The following is a 27274-nucleotide window of genomic DNA, read 5'->3' on the forward strand; positions in this document are numbered from 1 at the left end:
CCGCGCCGGAGGTGCCGGGACCGCGCCCGCCCCCGCCGCTCGGAGAGCCGCGCTCAGGTAGGTGTGCGCCGCGCTCCGGCCCGGGCAGCCTCCGCCCTCCGCGACTCCCGCGCCCCGGCCCTTCCGAAGAGGAGAGCGGTGGCGTCGAGGAGTCCGGCTCCGCTCCGGCCCTCCGCGTCGGACGCGGGGGCCGTTCCGCCGCCGGCGTCCTCCGTGCGGCGCCGCGCTCCCGGCCGGCGGGGGCGGCGCGCGGCGATGCGGGTCCGGGCCAGGCTCAGCGCGGGCGGGGAAGGGGAGCGGCCCCGGACCGCGTTCCGCCGCTCAGACAAAGGCGGGCGGCGAGGCTCTGCGGCTCTGCGCGGCCGGCACCGCGCGTCGCAGCCTGGGCGGGAGGGCAGCGCGGATGCAGCCCTCCCTCTTTTCGTTTCTTTGCTTTTTCTTTTTCCTTTTTTTTTTTTTTTTCCCCCATTCCGCTCTCCCCCCTCCCCGCCGCGTTACACCCGCGCTGTCGCTCCCGCTGGATGGCCGTGGCAGAAAAATACCAGCCCCCACCCAAAATGCACCGCAGCCCGCCCGGGAGATGAGTGCGGGAGGCAGCAGGGGGCGCGTTCCGCCGGGCAGGGCTGCGGCGGGGGAGGGAGGGCCGCGCTGCGGCCCCGGAGTGCCGCCGCCCGGTGCGGGGCGCCGCGATCCCCGCCGTCCCGGGATGTCGGCGCGGGGCTGGGGCTCGGGGCCAGCCGCGTCGCGGGGCGGGAGGGGATCGAGCGCACGGAGGGCTTCGGAGGATGCCCGGTTGGTGCGGGATCCGGCGGTGTCGGCGGCCCTGCTCAGTGGCGCGGCTTTCTGAGCGAGGCGGCGGCCGTGGGAAGTTCTGCGCTCCGGGATGGTCCTGAGCGCCGCGGCTCCGCTGGGGAAGGCAGACGTTGTTGCCATCGCGATGTTCTTTGTTGGTGCTGGTCGGTAGATGTGCAGGATTCCTTCTAGAAGAATTGGTGTTCTTTCCAGATTGTTTTTACTAGCTGTGTTTTCATGCGTTTTCACTGCTGTTTTCTAGTCCCGGAGGTGAAAGGTGCACATGAGGTAGTGGAGATGTGATCCCTACCTGTCGGTGTGGCAGAGCTGATGCGGACCTCCCACAGGACCTCCTGGGAGCCTGTACAGCTGTGGGGCTGTGCAGCTGTGCGGGCTGTTGTCTTTCCGTGTGACAGAGGTGGACCGTCCTGTTCAAAAACGGCATTCATTGGTTTTGGAGCAGAACCGGAGCTTGGCTCCTCTGACAGCTGCTGAGCAGTCTGGTGTCAGCAGGCTGACTGCTGTACGTGTTGAAATCTTACAGCACTGAAAAGGCACAACAGCAGACGAGAGCTGTGCTGGAGTTGCTGGCTGTTGCTGATAATGTCTGCAGTACGTTTCTACCTAAACCTCAGTCAGAACAGAGCTGTCCTTTCTGAAATGCAACCAACACTTTGTTCTCCGAAGTAATACCAACCTGAATGTTCTTGTCTTGTGATGGTAAACTGCCCTTCGTTAAAATAATGCTGTTCCTTCTCAAGGAACTTCTTTCTTTTTTTGAAGAAGAAAAAGACTTTTTGTTAATGAAGTGTTTGGAGGCAACTCAGTGGGATTGCTGCAAATGGAGACATCTTTAGTATTGCCTCATTAGGAAACAAACCATTATCTTTAACTCGAAGCCTTGGCTCAGTATACAGGTTGGATGAAGCTGTACCTCTGTTAGGTTCCTGTCCCTTATGTGGCAGTGCTGTGTGGAACTGCTGGGGTGAGAAAGTCGCTGTGTGTGGAAGTTGCTCAGTGAGGTCACGCAGGATGGGCGCTGAGCAGAGTGGCCTGCGGGCCAAGGTGTGTGCAGCAGAGCAAGGCGGCTGTGCTGGGAGCTGCGTGCCCTGCGGGTGAGATGTGTGCTGCACAGACAACAGCTGGGGAGGCTGCGTGTCTCAGGATGGGGCGGATAGCTGATCCTTCCCTGTGTGTAGGATAGAAGCTGGCAGTTGTTGGAAGATGCCCAGTAGCGTTGTTGGAATTGGACGTGTCACCGTGGTATATTACAGCAGCATTTTAATTAAGCATGGAAATCATTTGGCAGTGCTGTAAAGTGTTGTTGGGTGCTTAACAATCTGAGCTCCGCAGTTTCTGCACTCACTGTTAAAATTGAAGGAGATGCCACATGCATTCCTAGGGCAGTGCTGGGGCTCCTTTTGTGCGTAAGGTAAGCTGTGTTTCTGTCACACTGCAGAAGGAACGATAGGTGATTATTTACAGCCCAGCTTTCCTCCTCCATAAAAAAACAGTAAATACTGAAAATAAATATTGAAGTTTAAAGTGGTATTCTTGCAACACAGAACAATATCGGGATCATGTTGGTAGTCAAAAGTCATGCAGTGCAAATGTCTTCTTCATAACTTACAATTATGATGGCAGCTGCTCTCATAGATGCAACCACAGATGGTAAGATGGGATTCTGTGGTAAGATGGGGGAAAAGGCATTTTGTTCTGGGGCGGCTGCAGGTACCACTGAGAGCTAGAACTTCATTGACTGTTTTTCAGAATTGGGAAGTTCTAGTATTTTTGTTCTAGTATTTGGAGTTGTTTTGAGATGCAGAACTTGCACGTTGAGAGTGGACAGAGCAGTGCCAGGTGTGGTGAGGACAGCTTTAGTGTGAAGGGAGTGGGAGCAGGGAAGGGCCGTGGGGCTGTCGCCTGCAGGGCTGTGCAGGGACAGGGATGGGCTGCGCTGTGTCTGCGGGTGCAGCCCAGTTTGCATTTCAGTGCTGTGCTTACCGTTGTTTTTTCATTTTGCTCTTTGAAATGCCGGTGTGCTGCTTTTCTAAAAGTGTAACAGCTGCAGCTAAACGAACGTTATGCCATTTTGGATGGCTAAGATAGGCTCTTCATTTCTTCATACCAGATAGAATTTTGTTAGCATAATTTCCCATTACAATCCTTGACATGGAGGCAGTCCTGCTCACATAAATATGTTGGTACACTTCTTAACGGTATAAGGGAGCGTGAGCTATGGAGGTGAGAACAGACAGCATTGGTCTGATAAGGCAATATAAACATCTGTATGCATTAGAAGGAAAAAAAAAAAAAAAAAAAAAAGAATCCTAATTATGTTAATGTAATTTAAATATATATGTGTGTGTATATGTATATACAGGAGGTTTTTTGTGCGTATGTGGAAGGTTTGTTTTGATTGACATGATGTGTTTTGGGGAAAAAATGCCCTTGCTTTGGTAGTCAGGTTGGCCTGCTCATTTGAGGCTTTTTCAGGATCTGGTACAAGAACCAAACTCGTGTTCTAGATGTGAATAGTTTCCGGGAGGGCATGGCTCTTACTTACCTAGCCAAGGGCTGTGTACCTGCAAAGAGAAAATACATATTCTTCAGAACTGATGTTGAAAGACAAAATGGGTCTCAAAATCAGCATCTCATTCTTACTGCAAAATAACATAGGAGTGCTTTTGAATGTGTTACGACAGTTGATGGCTTTAAATAAGAGTGGAATGAGTTCCATGCTTCTGTAGTGAATCACTTTGTGCTTACTGCTCTTTATATCCTTGGGGTTGGGTTTTCTTGTTCGTTTGTTTTAAAGATGGCATTAAAGATGGTTGACCAAAAACTGGTTCTTGTGGTTGGGTCCTACAGCGCTGTGATTGTCTCTGTGAATAATCACACCTGCAGGCTCTTGGTTGACCAGATCAGGTGGCAAAATGTTTGATTTAAAATCCATTTTTCAAGAAGCATGTTAATTTGCAAGAAACAGAATTTGAGTAACTGCAAACAGCCTGTCCACCAAAGTGACTTTCATTACCTCCCCTGTCCTGTCTGTGTAGGTTGGCATGCTCTCTGGCCTGGCGTCAGCAGCTGCTGATCCTTCCCTGCCTCCAGCTCCTTTTCCCTCCTTCACACCTCAGCCATTCTTTCCTTCACCCCTTTTTTCTCTCCTGTGTATTGATTGCTGATGTGCCTCTGGATCTCATAGTTCTCTGCTTGTGGTGCATCTGGGCCAAAGGAATTGTTAGTGATGCAGATTCATAGCAGCAACAGTATGGGGGCAAAAATCTCTTGAAATCGAAGTAGGCAAAATATTTGTCTTAAAATGCTTTTTCTTTTTTCTCCCTAAAAAAGTTCATTGTGTTTCTGACCTTCTGTTTTGTTTTGTTTCCTCATTGCTGCTGCTATGAATATCGAAGGTTCCCGAGTCAGACGGAAGACAGCAGTAGCAGAGGTGGATTAACGCTGGAATGTAGTCAGGGACTGGAGCACTTGGGAGCTATGCTTAGACAGAAAGGGAACGAGGTAAGAAACGTGGAGTGGTAAGATTGATTTTAAGCTGTTGTTCACAGACTTTACCCCATTGTGTAATGCCAGCATTTGTGCATAGTGTGTGAAGTGGCAAGGCAAAGGAAGAACAATTAGCATCAGCATACTTCACAGTCTATTTTTACATGTTAAATGCTTTCATGCTAGACAGTTGGTGAGATCCTTTCAGTATCTAATCTATCCGCTGTCTGAGAAAACATGTTTTGGCAGGGTTTTGGATGAGCTTGGGAAAGTGTTTGTATGCTCTCTTGTGTTTTGTTGTTCTGCCACTTCCACCAGCATGCAAGCAATGCATTCTGCAGTAGGGCACTGTAAGGGATGCAGTTTCAGCAGTGGTTTAAATATAACTGTGTGCTGCCTCTGCAAGGGGTGGTGTAAGCCATGCTTCCTACCGCTTCACTTGTGTAAGCAGCAGCTCTGTGGAGGAGGAAGCGCTCTGGCTGAAGACTGCTGCCACTGAATCAGTTCTGTGCTGTGGCTGCTGCACGAGCCCTGTGCTAACACGGCGGTGGTGTCAGCAAAGCATGATAGAGAAGACTAGCATTTGTAATTTCTGATTGTAGTTCTACAGTCGGTGTAATCTAGTCATAAATGATGTGTATGTTGATTGCATGCTTTATTTTTGAACATTTTACTTTTTTTTTTTGAGCTTTAGATTGAAAATCTAAATGAAACATGCTTCTGTTTCCAAAATTTTCGATACGGGATTGTTTGTGCTTAGCTACAGTCAAAGATGACGTTTTGAACTGGTAAAGCATATTCATGTGGCCTTTTTTTCCTGCACGCTGAAGTGTGGATATCATGGTGTAGGCAAATAATATCCTTCATGCTTCATTGACCTCCAGTCTCAATTTCAAATTGCTGTAAGGTAGGCAGGCTTTAGTGCCTTTCAAACAAATCTGTAATAGCCCTAAACTAACAAGGCTGTTGTACTGAGCATGTGTATTACATATTGATTCCATTACACATATATGGATGCATATAAATGTTTATATGTGAACAGCGACGAAAGATATTATTAAAGATGGCAGTAGGTGGGGAAGCCTACTTCTTGAGCTGCTGGTGCCTCTAATTAAAAATTACCTATGCACTGAAGTATAGCATGCCCTAGAGAATGGATGCAATTTAAAGCTGCTTTTGAGAATGCAGTAGAGATTATGAGAATTGCTCTTCTTGTCTGTGTTTTCAAAATCTTTTTCTTCAGAAAGTATTCTGAGTTGGCTAACGCTTATTTTTAAAAACCATCAACCTGTGTTATCAAAATAAGAAAACCAAGCAGAAGTTCTCAGTAGAGTGCAAGGTAACAGGTTGTTCATGAAGAAAAAAGGGGTTATGGTTCCTGGAGCAGCCAGAATTTGTCTTGTATTTTACATTGCAGCAGAGAAATTGCACAATGTACAAACTTATACTGCTGTGCAGAAATTGCTAAGGAAATAGTTAATTCCCTTTTAGTTATGCAGTTAGAGTACACACCCACCAGATGGAGCTTCTGGCACCAGTGGAAAATTCCAGAAATCAAGCAAGAATGAGAACTGTGTGAAATGACTTAAGAGGATCTCTGTCTGCAAGACTGCAGGAGATATTTTTTTAACCTTTAAAAAAAAAGAAGATGAACGGAGAAAGCTCAGCCTCCCTGAGTGTCCCACTGCAGCTGTCCTCCACAGAAGTTTTTCATCTGTGATGGGAGGTTGGAGTTGTCTGTCTTCAGGTTGGTGACTGATGCTTACAATAAACTGAAAAAGAAAAGAGAGAAAACAGCTCTGTAAACTCTCGCTGAAGATGGCATGTAATCACAGAAACAGAACGTTCATGTCATTAGCCAGAGAATTTCTTCCAAAGCAATTTAAGTGTGGTTGGGTTTTTAGTACTTCATTTTAGATGGACTTCTTTTCTGTCCTGAAGGAACATTTGTATAGGGTTAACGTTCTTCCATTTTAAAACCTGATTTCCAGGGATGTGGTGCAAACTTTCCTTTTTCTTTGATGCTGAATTTCTGAAGTGGTTTTAAAGTCTTTTGGAAGTCTTGACCAAGGGATGTTGAAATAAAGTTTGACTGTGAGGGGGTGTCAGGGTTTTTGTGTCCTGAAGTCGTACAGTGCATTGGCTAGGTACTGAAACACGCTTACAAACTTCCTTCGGTTTCAGTTATCATTGTTTTAAAACACCATGTTAGATTTTTACAGAGGATTTATTTGATTTGGGCTTTCTGTAAACTTCCCATCTTTCTAATGTGTCCAGTCCTGTTTTGGATACAGGCATGAATTAGAGGAGTTGGATGCACGTGCTTGCTGACACACTGGGTTGTACAGCACAGCATGTGCACACTGTGTTGTCTAGTTGAAGTTGAGAGGTCTTGGGACAGATATTCTCTGGAAACCATCGTGTTTCCAGAGCACCTACAGTGCTATAGGTGGTTGAACTGGCAGGGATGTGGAGGTGCTCTGTGTTTAAATTGTAGCTTTGAGAGCAAGTCCTGTGCTGTTACAGAGCAGCCTCCATCCTAGATTATAGCAGACTTGAAAATGAGCCCTTAGTTGTCTGCCATTTCAGATGTGCTGTTAAACTGTAAATCTCATTACCTTCACTGGAGATGCAGGTGCACAGCTCCTCTGAAAAGTAGGCCAGAAATGCTAAGATAAGGAGAAGAGTCCCACGAGGAAAAAAAGAAGTGAAATGCTGATTGTGAACCAGTGGCAGCCGTGCCATTGGGTGCAGGAGGAGGGCTATTCAGCTGCAGCCTTTACCTTCTCATGGAAGTTTTTGGTAGCTTTCAGTTCTCCCAACTTCTCCCCTCTCCCTGGTATATCTGCGCCTGGTATTTTTGGTTTGCTTACCATTCCCTGTCCTGCGTCCTGACTGTCACTCGTCCCTGCTCAGCTCCCTTGGAATTGTCAGGCCCTGTAGGTGTGAGCTGAAGAGATGTCAGGTCTTCCCAGAGAAGCTTAACATTTAGGCTGTTGCACATCCTCCTGCCAGCCCCCATAGAACTAAAACTTTTGTCTGAATCCTTCCCAGGGGAAGTTGTCTCACTGCGGTTGGAGTGGCAGCCACATCACCTGCTTGGTTTCCCACAGACTTGTAATTTAAGGCAGGACTGTATTGGCATGGGACCCCCCTAGGAGCAATGAGCTGTGTGAGTGCTGGTGTCAGCGCGTTGTATTGCGGCTGTGCTGCTGGGACTGGGCGCTCAGGTTCTCTGTAAGCAGAGGCGCTAGGCGCTAAAGTCAGAAGGTGTGGTGTGAGAAGGTGCATTCATCACAGCGTCCTGCTGGATTTCCGACTTGGGTAACTTAACTGAACTCTGAGTGCCGAACTGTTCTGCAGGTAACATCACCTAGAAAATGGGTTTAAAGCCCAGGCCCACTCAAACGTCTGCGGCACTCCTCACCTTGCTGAGTGCGCCCCGCGGTAGCTCCGTGTCGGTACAGGTACCGTATGCGTGGTTTATAATTAGTTCTTCACAATTAAATGTACGTTATAAATGTCAGATTGCCCTTATGATGTTTCTTACCTCTTATCTTTAACACTTTGTTTTGTACAGCAGGATATGACCCTTCTTCTATGTCCGGGCTTCGGCCTCACACAGTAGGTGTAATATAATCGCTGAGGTGGGCGCTCTGGAAGAATTATTTTTGAAGGCTTTTGCATGAAACTTGTCCAATGAGTCTGAGACGCCCAAGCACCATTAATTTTGGAGGTAAATGCCTCGTAATATATACTGAGTAGATTGGGTGGAGTTAAGATTATTGTTTGGAGAAGTATGGGCAAAAAATAGTTGAAAAGACGGTTCTGTTTGCTTCTGACATGTGGGCATCATGAACTTAAAGGAACACCAACTTGGCCTCCAGAGAAATTGTGGGCTTTGAGCTCAAGTGCTCTGGCAGCTTCACTTCAGTGGTTTCCTGGTTTAAAGATTTCCCCCATCTTTCGCTTCGTCTTAATGAACCAACGGGGGCAAAAGTGAAAGACAGCTCTGGCTGTGGGAAATCTGCCAGAAGAGCTGAAACAAAGTGGGGGGGAAACCTGCGAGTTGTGACATGGGAGTTGAGCCGTGCCGAGCTCAAGTTGGCTGTCCCTTTAAGTTACTCTCTGAAACATGATATTTTTTATTTGAAACACATTTTAAATGTTTACTTCTAGAAGTTTAACTGAAACTTTTTTTGAGGTATTTTCTCTCATTTGTCTATAAATGGGTTGATCAGAGTGGGATATAATCAGAGGGGAGGGAGGAATATCATTGTTAAAACAATGAAAATATAAAGCCTAAAGCAGGGGAGAAGAAAAAAAAAAAAAACAACACAAACAAATGAAAGAAAATGCAACAATTATGTCCCCAAAGGGCTTTTTTTAATGGCACACTAAATGTCAAACCTTGCTTGGAGAGGGGGTCGGGGGAAATTATTTGCATGAAGCTATGTCTGAATTAAAAATTTATTCATGTTGTTATGATTGGAATAAAATCAAGTTACTGATAAAATTGAAGATAAGGTAGATAAGAAAAGTTCAGCTTGCTATAGTAAACAACAGTGATGTACTGGCACACAGCTGATAGAGAAGTTAAAGCTGTTTCAAAGACGTAAAGATTGCACTGATGTCAATCCTGGATTCTCAGTGCTTTCTAATGTTAATGACAACGTTATTATTAATAATTATTAATACCAAATACTTCTTAATACTTAAAAACAGGCTGTCTAGTAGAGGGGTATTCTGTACTTCTTAATGAAGTAGCATTTAGTATAATCTGAATTTTGTGCACTAACTTGTTACCAGATTGCATGTGTTTTTTATTATGCTGTGTTTCACCCTGCTACAGCCCTTCCCTTTTAGTAGTACGGATATTAAGAAAATAGTTTGAATTCTTACAATGAAAATGGTGGGATTTTGATATTTCTAACAAAGTCTATGGTCTAGAATAGTGTTTGGGGGGTGGGAGGGATGGGAAGGGGGGGGGGAGGATATATTACCCAGGGAAAAGGAGCAGGATTTTAGAATAAGGGTTTGAAACATTGCTTTTTCTGTAGGAAAAAGATGGAGTATTGCATGCTGGGAACAAGTGCTTTCCATAAGGTAGCTAAATTTTAAAAGTACATTTGTTTCATTTTCTTTTAGGCTTTGTTTAAGTATTCTAATCTAGTAACTTTGTCCTTTCTGCAGTTTTCATTTTGATTAGATACCTCTGCAAAACTCTCTCCTAAACAAATTCAGAAACCAAAACAAACAAACCTGGGCCACAACTGCAGTTTGGAATACTTCTGAAATGTTGCTCAATGTGCATGGAAGAGTCTTTAAAGAATAGTAGTAATAGTAAAAATTCTTTCTGTGGTCTGTTTTGTTTTCCATAATGTCAAAATCGCAGATGTTAACATCAATAAATTTAACGATGTGAATGTGTTGGATGACTATGGAGAAATGACCAAAATAAAATGATTTGTTAAAAGGCAGTCTTAACTGACACCTCTTAAGAAAACAAAACAAAAGCTCATCAGGCATGTTTTTGGTAGAAACTTCAAGTAAATAGGTACATTCTTTTTTCCTCTGGTCTTGTGAATAGCAAGACTTGACACACGCAGAGAAAGTTTGAGTAGATGAGTCAGGACTTATTTCACTAACTGCAGTTAAATGTTTTGGCCAGGTTTCCCAAGGAAACAAAGCTTGTGTAGTTCTTCAGCTTGTGGCTTGTCTCCTGCTGGCCTCTCGCTCCTCCCAGCCAAGAACGTTGGCCACTTTAAACCAAATTTTATATAGATGGAGATCTGAAAATACAAATAAAGATCTTTAAGCTTCATTAACAGTAGATCTCCAGTAGGAGAAGAGATTAAGGCTTGAACATTACCAGGTTTCTTTCACAACTCTCTTCTGTCAGCCTGTTCTCTCAATTGGATGTTGTAATGCCAAGTGGCTGCTAAAAACTCTCTGTGGGAGGAGTTGTAAGAGGGAGGGGAAAGAAAACATCCTGCTTCAGCTCAGGGTTTTAGGGGGCTTACTTTTCTGTGTTGGATGTGCACCAACTGCTGAGGTGCCAGTTAGGTATTGTGCCCGGAGCTGAATGTAGCAGCTTGCCTAGCACTATCTAATACAGAGTGAGCAGAGATTTACAAAGGAAAGAGAAGAAGCAGTAAATTATCCTGGCTTTGAAATACTCAGCTCCAAATGAGAGTTGTTGTGCCTGACCGAGTGCATGTTATAGTACATTATTCCATGGAATACAATATTATTACAGGTACAGCAGCAGCTCATGATGCCTCGTAAAGCTTTTCTTTCCCAGAAAGAAAAGCAGGCTCGTGCCAGGGAAAGAGATATGTTAAAAAAGAGAAGGAGGCGACAAGACTATCTCAAAAGAAGCGTGGACCCACAGAAAAATGCAGAAACAATAAAATGGCACAGGGATGATGAGAAGAGGAGAGAAAATGAGCAAGTTAAGGACAAAGATATCAAGAAGCGATGGAGACAGGATGAGAGAGAACGACGAAAGAATGTGGACGCTATGAATTGGCGCAGGGAAGATGAGAAGAGGGAAAATGAGCGAGGTAAGGACCAAGAAGGCCAAGAACCAGCAAAGAAAGGATGAGGAGGAAAGGGGAAAAGAGCAACAAAAGGATGGACCTTTTGAAGCAGCAGAGGGATACTAATGGGGAGAGGGAAAAGGAGAAGTAAGAGCAGTTCTGCTTTTCTAAGTATGTGCAGACATTAAAGAAAATGTTACTGTCGTTCAGTTTCAAAATTATCTGTTTAATGAATTACAGGTCTTGCAGAGATGATTACTAAGACAGGATTGATATATACAGATGTACAGATGTATATAAACAGAAACTCACAATGGGATAGAGTTTAGATATTGCTTTTGAAATTGTCTGTTTTGCACGCGTGCTCTCAATACTGTCCTGAGCAGTGCAGTTGGTAAGGCTGTATTTTAGATCACCATAAAGTTCAGGTTTTCTCAGTCTTGATAGTGTGAATAAACGACAGCATTAGGAGATGAAGGGTCAACCAAACATAGTCATTGAAGGTAAAACTGGTGTTTTATTACATTTATAATAATGTGCCCAAGAGACAGTTGTCTTTACGCACCTGTGAATTATTTTGTGTGCCATAGAGACCAACTTTTGTTTACACATTTTCCACAACTTCTTTTTTTACTTGCCATTTCACAGTGGTGCTTTTTATCAGTGTTAAATGAAAACACCTTCCTCAGTTAAATGCTAGGGGTCAGCAACAGTTGTGTGTGTGCCAGTTGTGCGAGGGTTTCCTCATGGTGTAGTCAGGCATAAGAAAGCCAAGAGTAGTCCACTGGTGCTCTCTTGGTTCTTTTACACTGCAGGAGTATCCTCCAGATTATTTCTTTAGGTCTACAGACTACTTGTGTATGAAAATCACCATTTTACTGACGGGGCTGTGACAAGAATAATTTATTACACTTGCTGCTTGGCACAACTGTAGCAAACCTCAGTCATCAGACGAGCCTATTAAACACTTCAAATCATGTTGTCTAAAAACAACAAAAAAAGGCTGAGGCAGATTTGGAATATTTATTGAAGACTGTAGTTGAGAGAAAAAAGCTGTCTTCATCTTGCTGGTGCATCTTCTCCTGAATCAGAACAGCACTGCTGCCTGGTGAGTGCTCCACGGCCTCGTGCCACGAGGTTGGCCATGTTGTTCTGGGTGAAGTTGGCAGAACTGAAGCATCCTTAACATCTGTTGTTACCTGGTAGCACTAAGGGCAGTGAGCTGTGAGGCCAGAGATACCGAAATGCTGGAGCATGACACTCCTAGGATCACAAAAGTAGAAGCAGCTTTTTGGATCTGCAGACAGGCAGAGGCTGTTCCTTGGTGGTGGTGGTGTGTTTTTTTTTTTTAATCACCTCTGATAATTTAACTGCTGTGTTCTTGTTTTCTCCCACCTGTGTTCCTTACCCTCTCCTGGGTGCACACCTTCCAGTAAGGACACAGTTGTGACTGTGCTGCATTGTGTGTAAAAGCAGTGTACTTCCCTCATAAAGGGATGACTGTTTGCATTGAAAAAAAACAAGACAAACAACATGTTGCAACGTAGAACCTTCAGTCAGGCACACAGCATTGTGTTTTACATTAATTTTCCACATAACTGCACAGTGTTATTTTATTATTTTCTTCTCTTTTGACTTAGTTTTTGTAGGTGGCTCCAGTCCTTTAGTAGTGGTATGTTGAAGCACTGAACTGCAGGGCTATGATAACTTGAAGTGCTTGAAGGTTATACATTGCTAATAGTTTATTAAACACAAAAAGTGGTTTAAAAATTTGGCAGTAACAGGTGGTGGATGTGTCAGGTTTCCCATCCTGGATGTTTTTAAGTTGATGGCCAGATTTGTTTCCATCTGGAATTTGAAGTATTAGTAAAAGTAGCAAGTTGGTGAAGATACAATTTGCTGTTGAAAGCTGCATCTGAGTACTAAACTCCAAAAAGAAACAAAACAAAAACCTTGACTTCGGGAGTGGTTGAACCTTCTGTGGCTGTGCTGCAGATAATTTTCATGTAAGGCTTCTCGTGTTTCCTTCTGTTGTGTTGTACCAGTGAGCATAGTCCTGATCTCCTCTATCTTGGTAATGTGCAGTTAAGTTCCTAAGCTAAGCAGCAATTTCCACTAGTAATGGGTCTGTGCTCCCTGTTTGCTTTTGTTTCTCCTGAAGGTTGCTCACATCACTCCTATGAGCATTTCAGGGTGGTTTTTCTTTCCCCTTCTGTTGATTTCTTTCACCAGCTATGGGTAACAAGCTCAGAACATTTAAATAGAGAGAAAAATCCTTTTGCTGTGAAGTCTGATCTTCAGTTTTGAGATGTGAAGATCCGATTGTATCCTGTATTATGATGTGTTGTGATGATAGGAAGATGTTGACCATTTCTTAGGAGTTGGCTATGAGGCAGGCAGAAGGCAGGATGATAGAGTAGATATAACTGAAATCTTGTTTCTAAGCAGTCCTAAATTTGCTTTTTTTATTACTTGGGCTTATATACAAATATACATCATTATATGTTTGACATGTCCAGGTTTGTTAGACACAGTAATTAAGAGAAAGTACTCAATGGTTTTGGTTGAAGGCATTGATATTGGCACTTTCCATTCAAGTAAGTTACTTGCTAATAATATTTTGAGAACTGTATCTGACTTTCACATATACCAGTGGTCACTGCCTGGAGACAAACGGTACTCTCACTTTGTCTCTAGGAGAATTATGGTCTCTTCACAAGCAGAATGATTCCTCAAGTGGGGATTTGGGTTATGGAGAAAATGTCACAGCTTGCCAGAAGCTTTAACATTGAATGCTTTCATGCACTGATTCGACAGTTGATACTAAGATATAGGGTTATCCTGGAATGAAACTACAAGGTTATTTTCTCTGTGGATTTGAAATTCATTGTGAAGTGTTCATTCACGTCCTGCACAACAGCTGACAGTGCTGTTTCATGTATTTTTTGAGTGTGCAGGTATGTAGGAAGAAGCTACTGAAAGCATAGAGAAATAATGTCCTGCAGCGACAGCAATACATATTTAGTTGCATTTAGAGAAGTAAACTAATGGAGCCATGATTAATTTCTTGGCCACATTCTTAGTTTCTCACATGTGCACAGTAAACTACAGCAGCAGGAGCTTTTATTAAATGAACGTTCTTGAATGTTAAAAATATTCTAAGGAAAGTAAACCTGTATTAACCTGATTGGAACTTAAGAGTTCAAAGCCATAATCCCCAGTTGTGTTCTGGGAGGAAGTGGAATTGAATATTAAAGACTATTTTCTTTGAAAATGTTGTGATGAAGAATATACATGCAGCCTATGCAGTGTGAGATGTGGTGTCAGTGACATGGCAGCCATACCTTCTTAATGCGATATTGGATTTGGTGTCCTATTGATGCAGTCCTACTATCATAAAATTCAGATCTCTTACAAGTCAAGTCATGAAAAAAGTGACAGTGAGCTTAGCACTGAGCACTGTTTTGTAGTGACAGGCCTAGGAAAAGGAGCTACAGGTTTGAGTTGCTTTTTCCACCTGAACAAAAAAGTAAGTTCTACTTACTACTTCAACCACAGATCAAAAGCAGAGAAAATACCACTTGAAAATTGCAGGTAGGATGCAGCCTTACAATTTGCGTTGACCAGCGGGCTCGCTAGGAGTTTAAATGCTCCGCAGCCCTTTCCCCATTAGTCTTTGTCATATTTTTTTTGATACTATTTGTGCTAAGTGCAGTGCTGTTGTTACTATTTGTGCACTTAGAAGTGCTAAGTTATGGCCTGAAGGAGTGATGGAGCACCTGGTGGGAAGGCAGGGGAGCTCAGGTGCATGCAATGTACCTGAGTAACTGGAAGGGCCAGGATCCACCTCCTCCAGCCCTCATTTAAGGGTTGGCAGTGGAGGCAAGAGTATCTTGCTGGAGATCCCTGCCCAGCTGAGGCCTTCCAAGGGTAAGCAGACTTCTTCCTTTGTTTCTGCATCCACGTCTGCTGCAGTTCAGCTTATCCTCACTTGCTGCAGCCTGGGACTTTGCTATCCCACTGTCAGTGCTGTGTTTTCCATCATGTTATAGTGTCACAGTAATAAATTGTGTCACTGTAATAATAAATATAGTGTTGCTGTATGAAATTGGCATTGCTGATTCAGCACTGTTGTTAAGCATTTTCAGTTACCTCTTACATCTTTTGATGTAAAATGATGTAAAATTTCTAAGTTATATTAGATGTATTTACAATAGAAGCAAAACTGCAATCTTAAAATTTTTCTTAGGGAAATTTTAGTTCTGCTCGTGGAAGTAACTAACGTAATGTTGCTCTGAAGTGTGTAGAAGTTGCTCTTTTTGGTCTTAAAGTGTGGTTGTTTAATACAACCATTTCTCAATACAGATGCTTGCAGTGTAAATATCCATTGTTATTCTCAAAAGCTTTTTCACCATTTATGCGTTGGTACTTTGTCGTAAATGGTATTATTTTTATTTTACCAGGAAATAGCTTTTGTCCAGAGGTGCCTAGGCAGTAAAACTGAATAACCACAGCACAGGCACAAGGATGGGCAGATAAGTAGGGCAGAGCTTGGCACGTTCTGTTATTGCTTACCAAAGCCTAATACATAGTACAGAGCTATAACACTTTATAACACTTAAGGGTTTTTCCTAATTCTCTTCAGTGTGTGCCTTGAGAAATGGATCTTGGGAGAGAAGAAAGCGCAAGGGGATAATATGAATATTCTCAGAACATCTGATAATGGAGCCATGAACTCAGATGCTGTTTATAACGAAGTAACTGGTTTGCCTTTGTCAGCTTTCAAAACTAACATAAGTTAGAGATTCAGACGCAAACCTTGTTTCCTAGTCCTTTGTGAGGATGAAAAAAATGTCCTTGGCTGGAAGTGAGTACATGGATCAATCTAATTACCCAGATGGTGACATTCACTCTTGCATCATGAAGGAGAATGTATTAGGCCTGGGTATTTTTTGTAATTGCAGATAAGATGCTTGATTATAAAGGTGTACAGGTAGGAATGAACACAGATGATGAAAACAGCAGTTCATGGCTTTCATTCGGTGTCTTTAGAGGCAGTAACTGGTAAGAGTGTAATTTTCTGCTGTGTTCTGTTTAATCCTCGCCATCTCTGAGAAGGCAGAGGATACCTGTGGAAGTGCTCTTCATAGCTGGGTTTGCGTTCTTATCTCCAATGTGGCAAATGAGTTACCAGGCTGATAACAACTCTACATGTGAAGTATTTCACCAGAATGCTAATTCTTTGTAGAGTGGTTTGGGTTTATCTCAAATGAAAGGTTCCAGATAACATACAGAAAGCAACTACTTTTCCCATTAACTAAATCATAGGTTTTTTTATAATTCCAATCCTTTTAATTGAGAGTAGAGAGGAATGCTAGCTGAAACACCTTTACTGTCACAAACATTATGAACTTGCGTTTAGAATTTAGGTCAGGTAAATACACTGTGCTTATACTCACAACAAATCTTGGAGGAAATCAATATCTAAGTTGAAGTAATTTTTTCCTGGCCTATATGATTTCTTTAAATTACTGTCATTAGTGACTTTGTGTGATGTCTCTGAGCAGTGTCTCTACTGCAGATAATTTAACTGAGAAATTTGGAGACCTGAGATTTATAGACTAAGTCAACACTTTTCTTTGGTTTCCTAGCTTTTGTGTACACAGTGTTCCATGCAGCTGTGTTTCCTTCTGACCGTGGGTGCTGCAGACTGGCTCACTCACACCACAGCATTAGAGTTGGTTTGGTATTTCTGAAAATTTTCCTGTAGACCCTTAATAAATTCAGTATTGTTTCTTCTTTGTATCATGGCTACAAATTAGAAATCAGTCATAAACATCATGATCAGCTTGCTACTCTTAGTCAAGAGCTGTTTCTGAATTAGATGAATGGGAAGGGATGAGAGCTTAGTGATACTCAGTCCTTGTTGATGGTGAAGCTGGTGGGTTCGTGTTGGCCCTGTCACTTTTGTCTGTTTCTGGCACTGAGCGGTGGTGGTGACAGTCATGGAATAGTAAGTCATTAGTGACTGTTACAGCATCACCTCATCGAAGTTGGTAGGAGAATGAGCACGAAAAGCCTGGTGTGTACACAGAACTGTGCAGGACAGGAGTGTAGCAGGGCTGTGTTTGATCGGAGCGCTCGGTTACTGTAGTCACAACCCCCATCTTTTTACTTGAATAAATTCTGTAGTAAGTTCCTTGTATCTTAGAGACTGCCCTTCATCTCATGATGAGAGATTTTTGTTTTTCTAACTGAACTGTTCCATGGTTTTAAGCTTCTGCTCATTCTGAATTGTAGACGTCTTCCATCCAAGAAGCCAATTTTTTGTTGCTGTAGTTATTCTCTGGCCCTGTAGTGATTAATTAGTTGATAAGAATAATTAAAAAAAAATATGTTCTAACAAAGCAAGAATTAGCTTCCAGGAATATTAATGATAGAAATGCAGCTTTTGTCTTCTAGGATGATATTTTTTATGCAACAGACAGTAGAGCACCAGAGCCTAGTGAACAAGATCATTCTCTGCTTTGCTTTGAGGAAGAGCCTGCCTGTTCATTGCATGCTCCCCTGCCTCCCCCAGAAGAAGTGTATATTGCCAAAAGACTCCTGCGTTTCTGTGGTTTGCACCTTCCTGAAGTGCAGATGAGTTGATGATGGTTCTGTAGCTCAGGAAGTGCTTAGTGTAATGGTAGCAGCGTGCAGACTGAGAATTGCTGTGTATGTGAAATAAGGCCACTTATTGGCACGTGGAAGAAACCTGAGTGCAGAGAATCCACATATCTTAAAGATTGAGACTTTCTTTTAGTTATGGGGAAGATGAGAGAGAAAGTTACTAATAATTAAATGCAGCTCTTCATCAGACAAAGCACATGTGACTTAAACCTCTTCTCTGACTTTGTTTTTCAATAGAAACTATGTTCCAACTTCCTGTCAACAACCTTGGCAGTTTAAGAAAGGCCCGGAAAACTGTGAAAAAAATACTTAGTGACATTGGTTTGGAATACTGTAAAGAACATATAGAAGTAAGTATGATACCTCTCAAGTGCTTCAGAGCTGAAATGCTCAAACATTAGTGGAAAAGTGAGGTCACAGTTGTTTAGTTTTTTTCCCTGCTTTGTCAAACGTTGAATTCTTCCTGTAAGCTTTGAAGGATGTTTCTGGAATCTTTTGTACCCTGATCCCACACCTCACTCCTGTTCTCAGCAGCTTCTGAAAGTGACTATGGGATTCTGCTTGAGCTTTGCTGTTCAGGCATTGCTACCTGTTTTTTATTGCGCTGGTTTTTTTAAGTCCTATACAAAGTGTGATTTAATTAATAATTTGAGCTAAAATGTGCTACAAACACTCCTTAGGAAGTCTGCTGGAGATGAGGTAGGCCTCAGGCTATTTATGACTGACTTGACGTATGTTGAAGGTAGGTTGTTCTTTGTGTTTGGCTCCAAAGGATAACACTTGCTAACTGGACACTTAGGAATAAATCAAGACGGTGTGGTACAGGGTGTTTCTGTGGGACAGAAGATCCTGAGATTTTCACAGAATGTTTGTTGGTGCTGAAATATAGGTCATCAATTGAACAAACTACTTACATACTTGTGTTAGTTCCTAGAAGGAAAAGGTGTTTGTGCTACTCTAAAAAATGCACTTTTTCTCCTGAACACAGCATTCGGTAGGTCAGTTCATACCTCTGGACTGTTCAGAGTACCCACGAGACTATGACTTTGCTTTTGTATTTCATTACTATCTTTTTAAGGAGGATTTAAGTGAGATACTTGAAGAGAAAGAGGAATACCTGTTCTCCCCGTTTAGGAAATCTGTGGGCACACTCGGTTTTTAAGGGTAAAGTTGTGACTAGGGACAGTGTTGCTTTGAAGTATTAATTTCAGTCTCTGTGTGCTGCTGATGCTAAAGACAAAATACGAAGCACTTTGTTTTAATAGGAATTGGGCTACTTAGACACCATGCATATTGTCAAACTTGGATCTAAATTCCTCTGTGAAATAAATTTAAAAACAAACAACAAAGCCAACAACATTTTAAAAAAAACAACCAGCACCACCAAGTTTGTGGTACAGAATTTGATTTTTAATGTATCAGGATTCAGCTGTTGGTATCAGGGACTGCTTTTGAAGATGGGGCAGGTATTTAATGACAGTCTTGCGTTAATTAGCAGAATGTATGTTGAAAATAGTCCTTGTATTGAGATTGTTCACAAATTTTTACCTCCAAATAATGCATTTAAATATGCAGATTTCTTTTATTAATGCTCTTCGCTATTCACCAGCAGCGTGTGAGTGAGAGGACTGCATGAATGCTTACACGAGTTGCTTAAGGGAGCAGTTGGTCTGGGTTTTGATTGTCTGTGCTCTCTTCCCATCTTTCCCTTCTCCAGGATTTTAAACAGTTTGAACCTAATGACTTTTATTTGAAAAACACTACATGGGAAGATGTAGGATTGTGGGACCCATCGCTTACGAAAAATCAGGTTGGTAACAGTTTATATTGATACATCAGATTCTGAAGATGGTTCTTATCAAGGGGCATTTCACAAATGTGCCAAGAGCTTTTCCTGTGATTTTACCCACTGATCAATTGTCTTTGCTTTAACAGACAGAAAAAGGTTTTATTATTTTAGAAGCAATAATCTCAGTTTTATTTTACGAAGTGCTGATAGCAAAATATTGGAGAAATGACTTGTCAGAATATCTTTATCCCTTTGTCAGCTACGTAATAACAGGCCATCTGTTTTCAAGCTTAACACAGTTTCATCTATCTTCCAGTCAAAGGATCACCAATTCTGTAGTTTGTAGTAATTTTGTTAGCCTTTTTGCTAGCAAGATTTTAGAAAAAGTTTAAATGAACAGATTTAACTACCACTCTCTTTAGAGCTGTAGCTGTGTGTCATGTGAGGATTCTCCTAACCTGACTCAGGTTTTGGTTTATTGGGATATATAGTTCTGCACAGAGGATTTTTAGATGTTGAGTCGGTGATTAAAGGAGATTTGAACCAAGCTGAAACTGGAAGGAGGGAATGTTTCTATTACAGTGATTTGACTTTACTGATTTATTGTGTTAAGACAATGCATTAAGGTATGGATTGCAATAGCCTCTACCATCATAGACTAGTACCAGCACTTACAGAACAGTGAGAAGGTGAGAAATCCCTGTACAAAATAAGCCCACTTGCAGCATCTGAAAGACCTGAGAAGCCACATTATGGTGGATTCCTAGCGTGGTCTTCATCTAAAATATCCCTTTATTGTGTTCCATAAAATATACTGATGTGCGTTTTTTCCTAGTTAATCCCAGAATGAAAAAAAAACAAACAAACAAACCCTCACTATAAAAGGAGACAACCATTGTTTAGTTTGTATTGCATCTTGCCTCCAGCCTATGAGATGGCCAAGGTTTCAGAAGGTGGACAGAAGCATATATGCTTGCTTGTACAAAGGGAGAGTACAATTCTCCAGATATTTTAAATGCTCTTCGTGTAACCTGGTGAACGAGACTTGTTTTGACACACGCTATGAACGATTGTAACTGTGTCTTATCTCATCTGAAATGACAGGTTGCTTGTGGCTGTCTCTGAGGCCAACATAATTTTAGTTCTTTTAAAACAGTGGATAAGAACTGCCATCAGCAGGGAAAGTAGGCAAGTGTGGAGCTTTCAAGTACCCCCCCTTTTTTTTTTTTTTAATTCCCCTGATACATTATTGTTTTAAAAACCAGGATTGTGCTTTGATCTGAAGGAAAACGTGGTTGCTTTAAGGGATTGTCTGGCCTTAGTATGTAATTCTTGAAGAGTATTCTTTATCTTAAACTTCGTAACTGATTAAGACTTTTAAATAGAATGGATGTGTGTTAGCTGTCTCTATAAATGTTTGGCAGAACCAAAGGGAAATAACTCCTGTCTTCTGGATGCAGTCTCATTCTACACCAACAGCCATGCTTTCCTTTTCCAAACCAATGAAATAATGGTGAACGTTTGCATGCTCAGCTGCAGGGAACGCAGCTTCTGTTGACTGGTGGAAGAGATATTTATGCTTAATCCTTGAATGCTGAGGGCATGGCCAAACTCTTGAGGGACCTTTTAAATTGGCTGTCACTGCCTTGTGTGTGTTCAGATGATGAACATAGGACTTCATCTGTAGGCCAAGAATTGCAGAGAATAAATTGATCTACAGATTGGAGATTGTTGCAGTGGGTCTCAGACTGTAGTTGTTCACAGAAGTTCAGAGAGAGTCTTTTTCCAAAAACTGCTTTTCCATATTCAGTTTCTGCTTTGTTCTTTGTTTCAAGGACTATCGGACAAAGCCCTTTTGCTGCAGTGCGTGTCCATTTTCCTCGAAGTTCTTTTCAGCATACAAAAGCCACTTCCGGAATGTCCATAGCGAAGACTTTGAAAATCGGATTCTCCTTAATTGTCCATACTGTACTTTCAATGCAGACAAAAAGACTTTGGAAACGCACATTAAAATATTTCATGCTCCAAATGCCAATACACCGAGTGGAGGCATCAGCACTTTTAAAGATAAAAACAAGCATGATAGCCTTAAACCTAAGCAGGCTGACAGTGTAGAACAAGCTGTTTATTACTGTAAGAAGTGCACTTACCGAGATCCGCTGTATGAAATTGTTAGAAAGCACATTTACAGGGAACATTTTCAGCACGTAGCTGCTCCTTACGTAGCAAAGGGAGGTGAAAAGTCACTCAATGGTGCAGTTCCATTAAGTTCCAGTACCCGGGAAGAGGGTAGTATTCATTGCAAACGATGCCTTTTTATGCCGAAATCATATGAAGCTTTAGTACAGCACGTTATTGAAGACCATGAACGTATAGGGTATCAGGTAACAGCGATGATAGGTCACACTAATGTAGTGGTTCCAAGGTCTAAACCTTTGATGCTAATAGCTCCAAAACCACAGGACAAAAAGCCTATGGGACTCCCTCAGAGGATGGGTCCCCTTTCCCCTGGGAGCGTTCGATCTCTTTCGTCACAACAGATGATGAACAGACTCACTATACCAAAGCCTACATTAAATTCTGCAGGAGTGAATATGATGTCAAATGTTCACTTACAGCAAAACAATTATGGAGTCAAATCAGTACCACCAAGTTATGTTGGCCAGCCAGGGGGAAGGCTGAGCTTAAGTGGCAATGCACCAGTTTCTATTCCACAGCAATCTCAAACAGTGAAACAGTTTTCAAGTGGAAATGGAAGGCCTTACACTCTCGGGGAGCAGAGATCTCAGGCCTCAGCAAGATACTCTCTTCAGTCGGCCAATTCAACTTCCTTGTCATCAGCTCAGTTGAAACAAACGTCGTTATCTCAGTCACAGGCAGCTTCAAGAGTATTAGGTCAGTCTGGCTCAAAATCTCCTGTAGCTGCTACAGGTCCTTCTTCTGTCAATACATCATCCACACAAAAGTGGAAAATCTGTACAATCTGTAATGAGCTGTTTCCTGAAAATGTGTATAGTGTTCACTTTGAAAAGGAGCACAAGGCTGAAAAGGTGCCTGCAGTAGCTAATTATATAATGAAAATACACAATTTCACTAGCAAATGTTTATACTGTAATCGCTATTTACCCACTGATACATTGCTTAATCATATGTTAATACATGGTTTGTCTTGTCCGTATTGCCGTTCAACCTTCAATGATGTTGAAAAGATGGCTGCTCATATGCGAATGGTTCATGTTGATGAAGAAATGGGACCTAAAACTGATTCCACTTTAACTTTTGATTTGACGCTGCAGCAGGGTAGTCTCACAAATATACATCTTCTCGTAACAACCTACAACCTGAGGGATGCTCCTGCTGAATCTGTAGCTTATCATGCTCAGAACACACCTCCAGTTCCTCCAAAACCACAGCCGAAAATCCAAGAGAAGTCTGATGTACCTGTGAAAAGCTCTCCACAAGCAGCAGTTCCTTACAAGAAAGATGTGGGGAAAACCCTCTGTCCTCTGTGCTTTTCAATCCTAAAAGGACCCATCTCTGATGCACTTGCACATCATCTGCGGGAGAGGCATCAGGTTATTCAGACGGTTCATCCGGTTGAGAAAAAACTAACCTACAAATGCATTCATTGCCTTGGCGTGTATACCAGTAACATGACTGCCTCAACTATAACGTTGCACCTTGTTCACTGCAGAGGTGTTGGGAAGACTCAGAATGGCCAGGACAAAGGTACTTCGTCATCCCGGCTAAGTCAGTCTGCAGGTGTAGCCCCTGTAAAACGTACGTACGAACACATGGAATTCTCTTTGATGAAGAGAAGGAAAATGGATGATGATGACTCCCCCTCTGCCTTTGAGGAGAAGCCTGAAGAACCGGTAGTTCTAGCATTGGACCCCAAGGGTCACGAAGATGATTCCTATGAAGCCAGGAAAACATTTCTCACAAAATATTTTAATAAGCAACCATATCCAACTAGGAGAGAGATTGAAAAGCTGGCTGCCAGTCTGTGGCTGTGGAAATCTGATATTGCATCTCACTTCAGCAACAAAAGGAAAAAATGCGTTAGAGATTGTGAAAAATACAAACCTGGTGTGCTGCTTGGTTTCAATATGAAAGAATTAAACAAAGTTAAACATGAAATGGATTTTGATGCTGAATGGCTGTTTGAAAACCACGATGAAAAGAATTCCAGAGTTAACATTAGTAAGACTGTTGATAAAAAAATAAACATAGAAAAAGACAATGAAAGTTCATCAGACAGCTATGAGAATATAGAAGAGGAATACAATGAAAGCAGTAGTCCGTTTGGTCCACATATTACTGACATTGGTGAGAAAGCTTCTCCTGATAGCATAGCAGAGAACCCAGAGGATGGCATATCCAAGGAAATCATTGAAGAAAATACCTCACCATCTCCAGAAAAGTCTGATCAAAAACAAGAAGAAAGCTCTAAATATGAGGAGATTATTTCTGCCGAAGGGCAGACAAAACTGGTTGGTGATGTTTCAGATAGTGAAGGTTATCAGGATGATCAGGATGATGCTGTTGAATGGAAAGATGGAGCTTCGCAGTCTGAAAGTGGGCCTGGTTCTCAGCAAGTTTCTGATTTTGAAGATAACACGTCAGAAGTAAAACCAGAAGTGTGGACAGATGAATCCTCACAAAGCGAAGATGCTGGCAGCAGTAAACCGACTGTAGAGACAAAAGGAGGTGGGTCTGAGAGTGATGAAGAGCAGTCAAAGTGGAAGAATCGTTCCTATGGAAAAGTAGAAGAGTTCTGGGCCAAGGACCAGTCACAATGGAAAAATACATCAGAGATTGAGGAGAGCTTGTCAAATCAGCAGATGGAATGGCAGAACAGCACAATTGACAGCGAGGACGGAGATCACTTTGACGGTGTGACTGATGGGGTAGCAGAACCAATGCACAGCAGCTTATCTGGTGTGGAGCTGAGCAGTCAGCAAGCATAAGCTCCTCGACACAGAAGTGTCAGAGACATGATCCAATCTACAACTGTCTAAACACGTTCATTTCAGTATGACTGCTAAGCTTAAATTCTGACTGGTACTGCCTTCCAAGTGCTAGGTCACGGTGCGTGGTGTTCATGGCCACTGTTACTCCAGTGGTTGAGGATGCCGTTGGCTGATCTTGCTTGTGAGTACTTGCTGGGATGAGCACAGTAATTTAATGTGAAAACAGATAAGCTGGTGGCTCAAGAATGCACACAGAGAAAAGCAGAGGTTTATTTTATCTGCGTTTTCACCATTTATTTCACTCTTGTACATGTTCAGTTGTATGTCTTTTTAAACATTACCCTTTTTCACATGGTAGTGTGTAGGGCCAACATACAAGCTACCAGTTCAACGTGTATAGTAGACTATGGGGAAATTGATTTTTTTCATGTATCATTCTGAATAGTTGAAATGTATATTTGTACAGTCTTTTAGACCTATTCAAGTGAAGCTTATGAAATTGTTCTTGTGTACCCATCATAGATTTGTTTCTCTTTTTTAGTGTTGCCCTGCTGTGTAATAAATGCTGTATTTAGTTTACCTAGCAAAAGCTTGAAACTGCTATAGTACGAATTTTGACAAACTTAGTTTTTGCACATAACCTTGTACAATCTCAAAAACAGAGGCCAGCACCATAAAAAAATATATCTGGACTCTTATTGTATTATAGAATTTTCTTGTTCTGAGTATCCTTGACATTACAACTGATGACAAACGTATTTCAGAGCCATTTTCTGAAATCTTTTAAGCTAAAGATGAAAAATCACATGCAAGAAACAAGTTCGCAGCTACTAATTTTGACACCTTCTAGATCTGTATAAAAGTGTATTGTGTTGAAGCAGCACACTTAAAACAACAGTGCTGTGTTTTGGATATTTAGTTTTATCTTTAGTTAACACCAACAAGGTGTTGTATTCATTTATACCATCTAATATATGACACACTGTTGTAGTATGTATAATTTTGTGATCTTTATTTCCCTTTGTATTCTTCATTTAAACATCTAAATAAATTGCTGTATTGTGCTTACTGTAAATATCTGCTTTATTACATGCAAGTGCCACGTTCCTGCTTGGGCAATCCCGCCTTGCTAAATTTTGTGGGGTTTTTTTGTTTGGCATTTTTTGTTCATTTCCTAACAGTTCCTAAAAAATGCTGCACAGCATTGCTGGGGCATGTATGTACAGTATTTTCTTACTGAATAGACTAATCTCTTCAAGGACATGGAGAAATCTTACTAAACTAACTTTGTCTGAATTTGTCTTGACTATTCAGCCTTCTAGAATGGTAGTTTATAAATAAAGTTGTAGTGATTACAGTGCTTTGTCCATAGAGGCAGTCCATCGATTACTTGTGTTTTTCATTCACTTATGCCAACGAAGATCGGTCGCACATATTGAAACGTTTCTTAGAACTGTGCCTGCTTCTACGTCGCTACGTGTTGAGGGTAAATGATATTCCCACACCTTCCCTGTCATTTAAACATGAAGGAACATGCCTGCCCTACAACCTGCAGCCTTTTGGGGGATGGGGAGAGTTTGAAAAAGTAAGTACTGAAAAACCCACAAAAATCTATTGAAATGAATGATTGGTTTGGTCAGATCAGTTCTGCGTTTCCTCAGATGTGCAGTACAGGACAGAATCTAATTGTGATGAAAACCAAAGTATACTTAACTAGAGCAATGAGCTTGATTTAAGTATACATCTAATAAAATACTGAAATAGTTACTTTCTGATGCTTTACAAGGATTAAATTTACGTTTGAAATCTTCATTAATATAAAGGAGGAAATGGTTCTGTTCTTCAACATATTACACAGCAAAACTTTCATAGAGATTTGAGAAGACTTCTCTGTAGCCATTTCAGGTAAGTGCAAACTGTACTTTCTACCACTATAATGAACAAGCCAAGTACCAAAATATGCGTGTGTTCTCTTGTTCTGCAACTGATTCAGGCTGCTGGTGCATTAGAAGATAAGTTCTTGATGTTTACATCAGAGGAAGAGCTCCTTGTGCTTCTCTGCCATAAGAGAAAACTCAAGTCTTGGGTCTTATTTTGTTACCAAACTTTCTGAAGCGTTTACCTGAAAAGAATTTTTCAGTAAGTCAACTGAGTCTATTAACTACTCTCCATAGATGCTGGTTGGGTGGTGGTTTTTTCCAGCAATGTCAACGATGGGAAGTCCTGGAAGAGGCTAATAAAGGTTGTTAATGTCCCTTTCCCCTTTCTGTTGGCTGTTGTGTTTCCCAGAATGCTACAGTCCAACTGAATTTCAGACTTTGTAGCATATTACTGAGGCTTTAAGAGAAGAAGTAATGTTAGAAATACAAAACCTTGTAATATTAAAAAAGCTTGCAAAAGTAACTTTGTCTGCATTTGCCTTTACTATTAGCATTCTAGAACACTAGTTCATTTTTTAAAATGTAGTGATCATCATGCATTCTGGAGCAAAAGTCTATGAATTCCTTGCATTAAACTCTTACAGGACACAGTACAACAACCACCATCTGTCAGGCAGCAAAGTAAAAAAATCTTAGAAATGGGCATCAGATTTCTTAGTATCTGTTCAGGTTGGTTTCACGTTAGTAGCCTAGAGTTGAGGTCACGTTTCCAAAGAGAGTTGCTGGCTGGTATCAGTAAATATTAAGACTGAAGTAAAAACTGAGAAATGTTTTATTTGCCAGAAAATGCCAGGATAGGAAATACAATCTTAAGTAGTGACTAAAGTAAAGGCTTTGCATAAAATTAGTACTTAACAGAAATACAAGGAAGACATGTTTGTTTCTAAAACTCCAGTATTTCAAACAAGCTACTCTTAAAATCTGCACCTTAGCCTGAGCAAGAGTTCCTTTCTACACTTGAGGCATACCACATTTGTTGTAGTCGTGAAGCAGAAGTAGTAAATGGCCCAATAAAACTGGATCAAATCTAGATTGTGTTTATTACATCGTAGTTTA

General features: G+C 41.7%; 2 protein-coding genes across 12 annotated transcripts in view; one reads left to right on the forward strand and one right to left on the reverse strand.

The window, feature by feature from the left end:
• On the forward strand, positions 1 to 26681 carry LOC122187385 (activity dependent neuroprotector homeobox). Of its 9 annotated transcripts, XM_042884834.1 has the most exons (8): positions 4158 to 4317; positions 7666 to 7769; positions 7883 to 8038; positions 9363 to 9408; positions 10562 to 10868; positions 17754 to 17866; positions 19234 to 19326; positions 21141 to 26681. In XM_042884834.1, exons 4-8 carry the CDS (start codon positions 9370 to 9372, stop codon positions 24273 to 24275), a joined length of 3687 nt encoding a protein of 1228 aa, XP_042740768.1. In that variant the 5' UTR covers positions 4158 to 4317; positions 7666 to 7769; positions 7883 to 8038; positions 9363 to 9369; the 3' UTR covers positions 24276 to 26681. The 9 variants fall into 9 exon arrangements, with proteins under 9 accessions (XP_042740769.1, XP_042740771.1, XP_042740768.1 ...); XM_042884835.1 differs by lacking the exons at positions 4158 to 4317; positions 7666 to 7769 and adding an exon at positions 1 to 57; XM_042884837.1 differs by lacking the exons at positions 4158 to 4317; positions 7666 to 7769 and adding an exon at positions 40 to 57 and having other exon boundaries at positions 7886 to 8038.
• The window catches only part of PARD6B (par-6 family cell polarity regulator beta), a 72151-nt gene continuing 46256 nt past the window's right edge, over positions 1380 to 27274 (reverse strand). The window contains exons 5-7 of one of the 3 annotated variants that reach the window (XR_006181301.1): positions 5934 to 6074; positions 3359 to 3377; positions 1380 to 2245 (exon numbers count right to left, since the gene is read on the reverse strand). The gene's annotated coding sequence lies outside the window, so the exon portion shown is untranslated. Of the gene's footprint in view, positions 2246 to 3358; positions 3378 to 5338; positions 6075 to 8671; positions 10095 to 27274 lie in introns of those variants that run through there. The other 2 variants (XR_006181300.1, XR_006181299.1) reach the window with 2 other exon arrangements.

This window comes from Lagopus leucura, unplaced genomic scaffold (assembly GCF_019238085.1).
Source record: "Lagopus leucura isolate 7727_CA_CO unplaced genomic scaffold, USGS_WTPT01 Super-Scaffold_100047, whole genome shotgun sequence".
NCBI classification, from domain to species: Eukaryota; Metazoa; Chordata; class Aves; order Galliformes; family Phasianidae; genus Lagopus; species Lagopus leucura.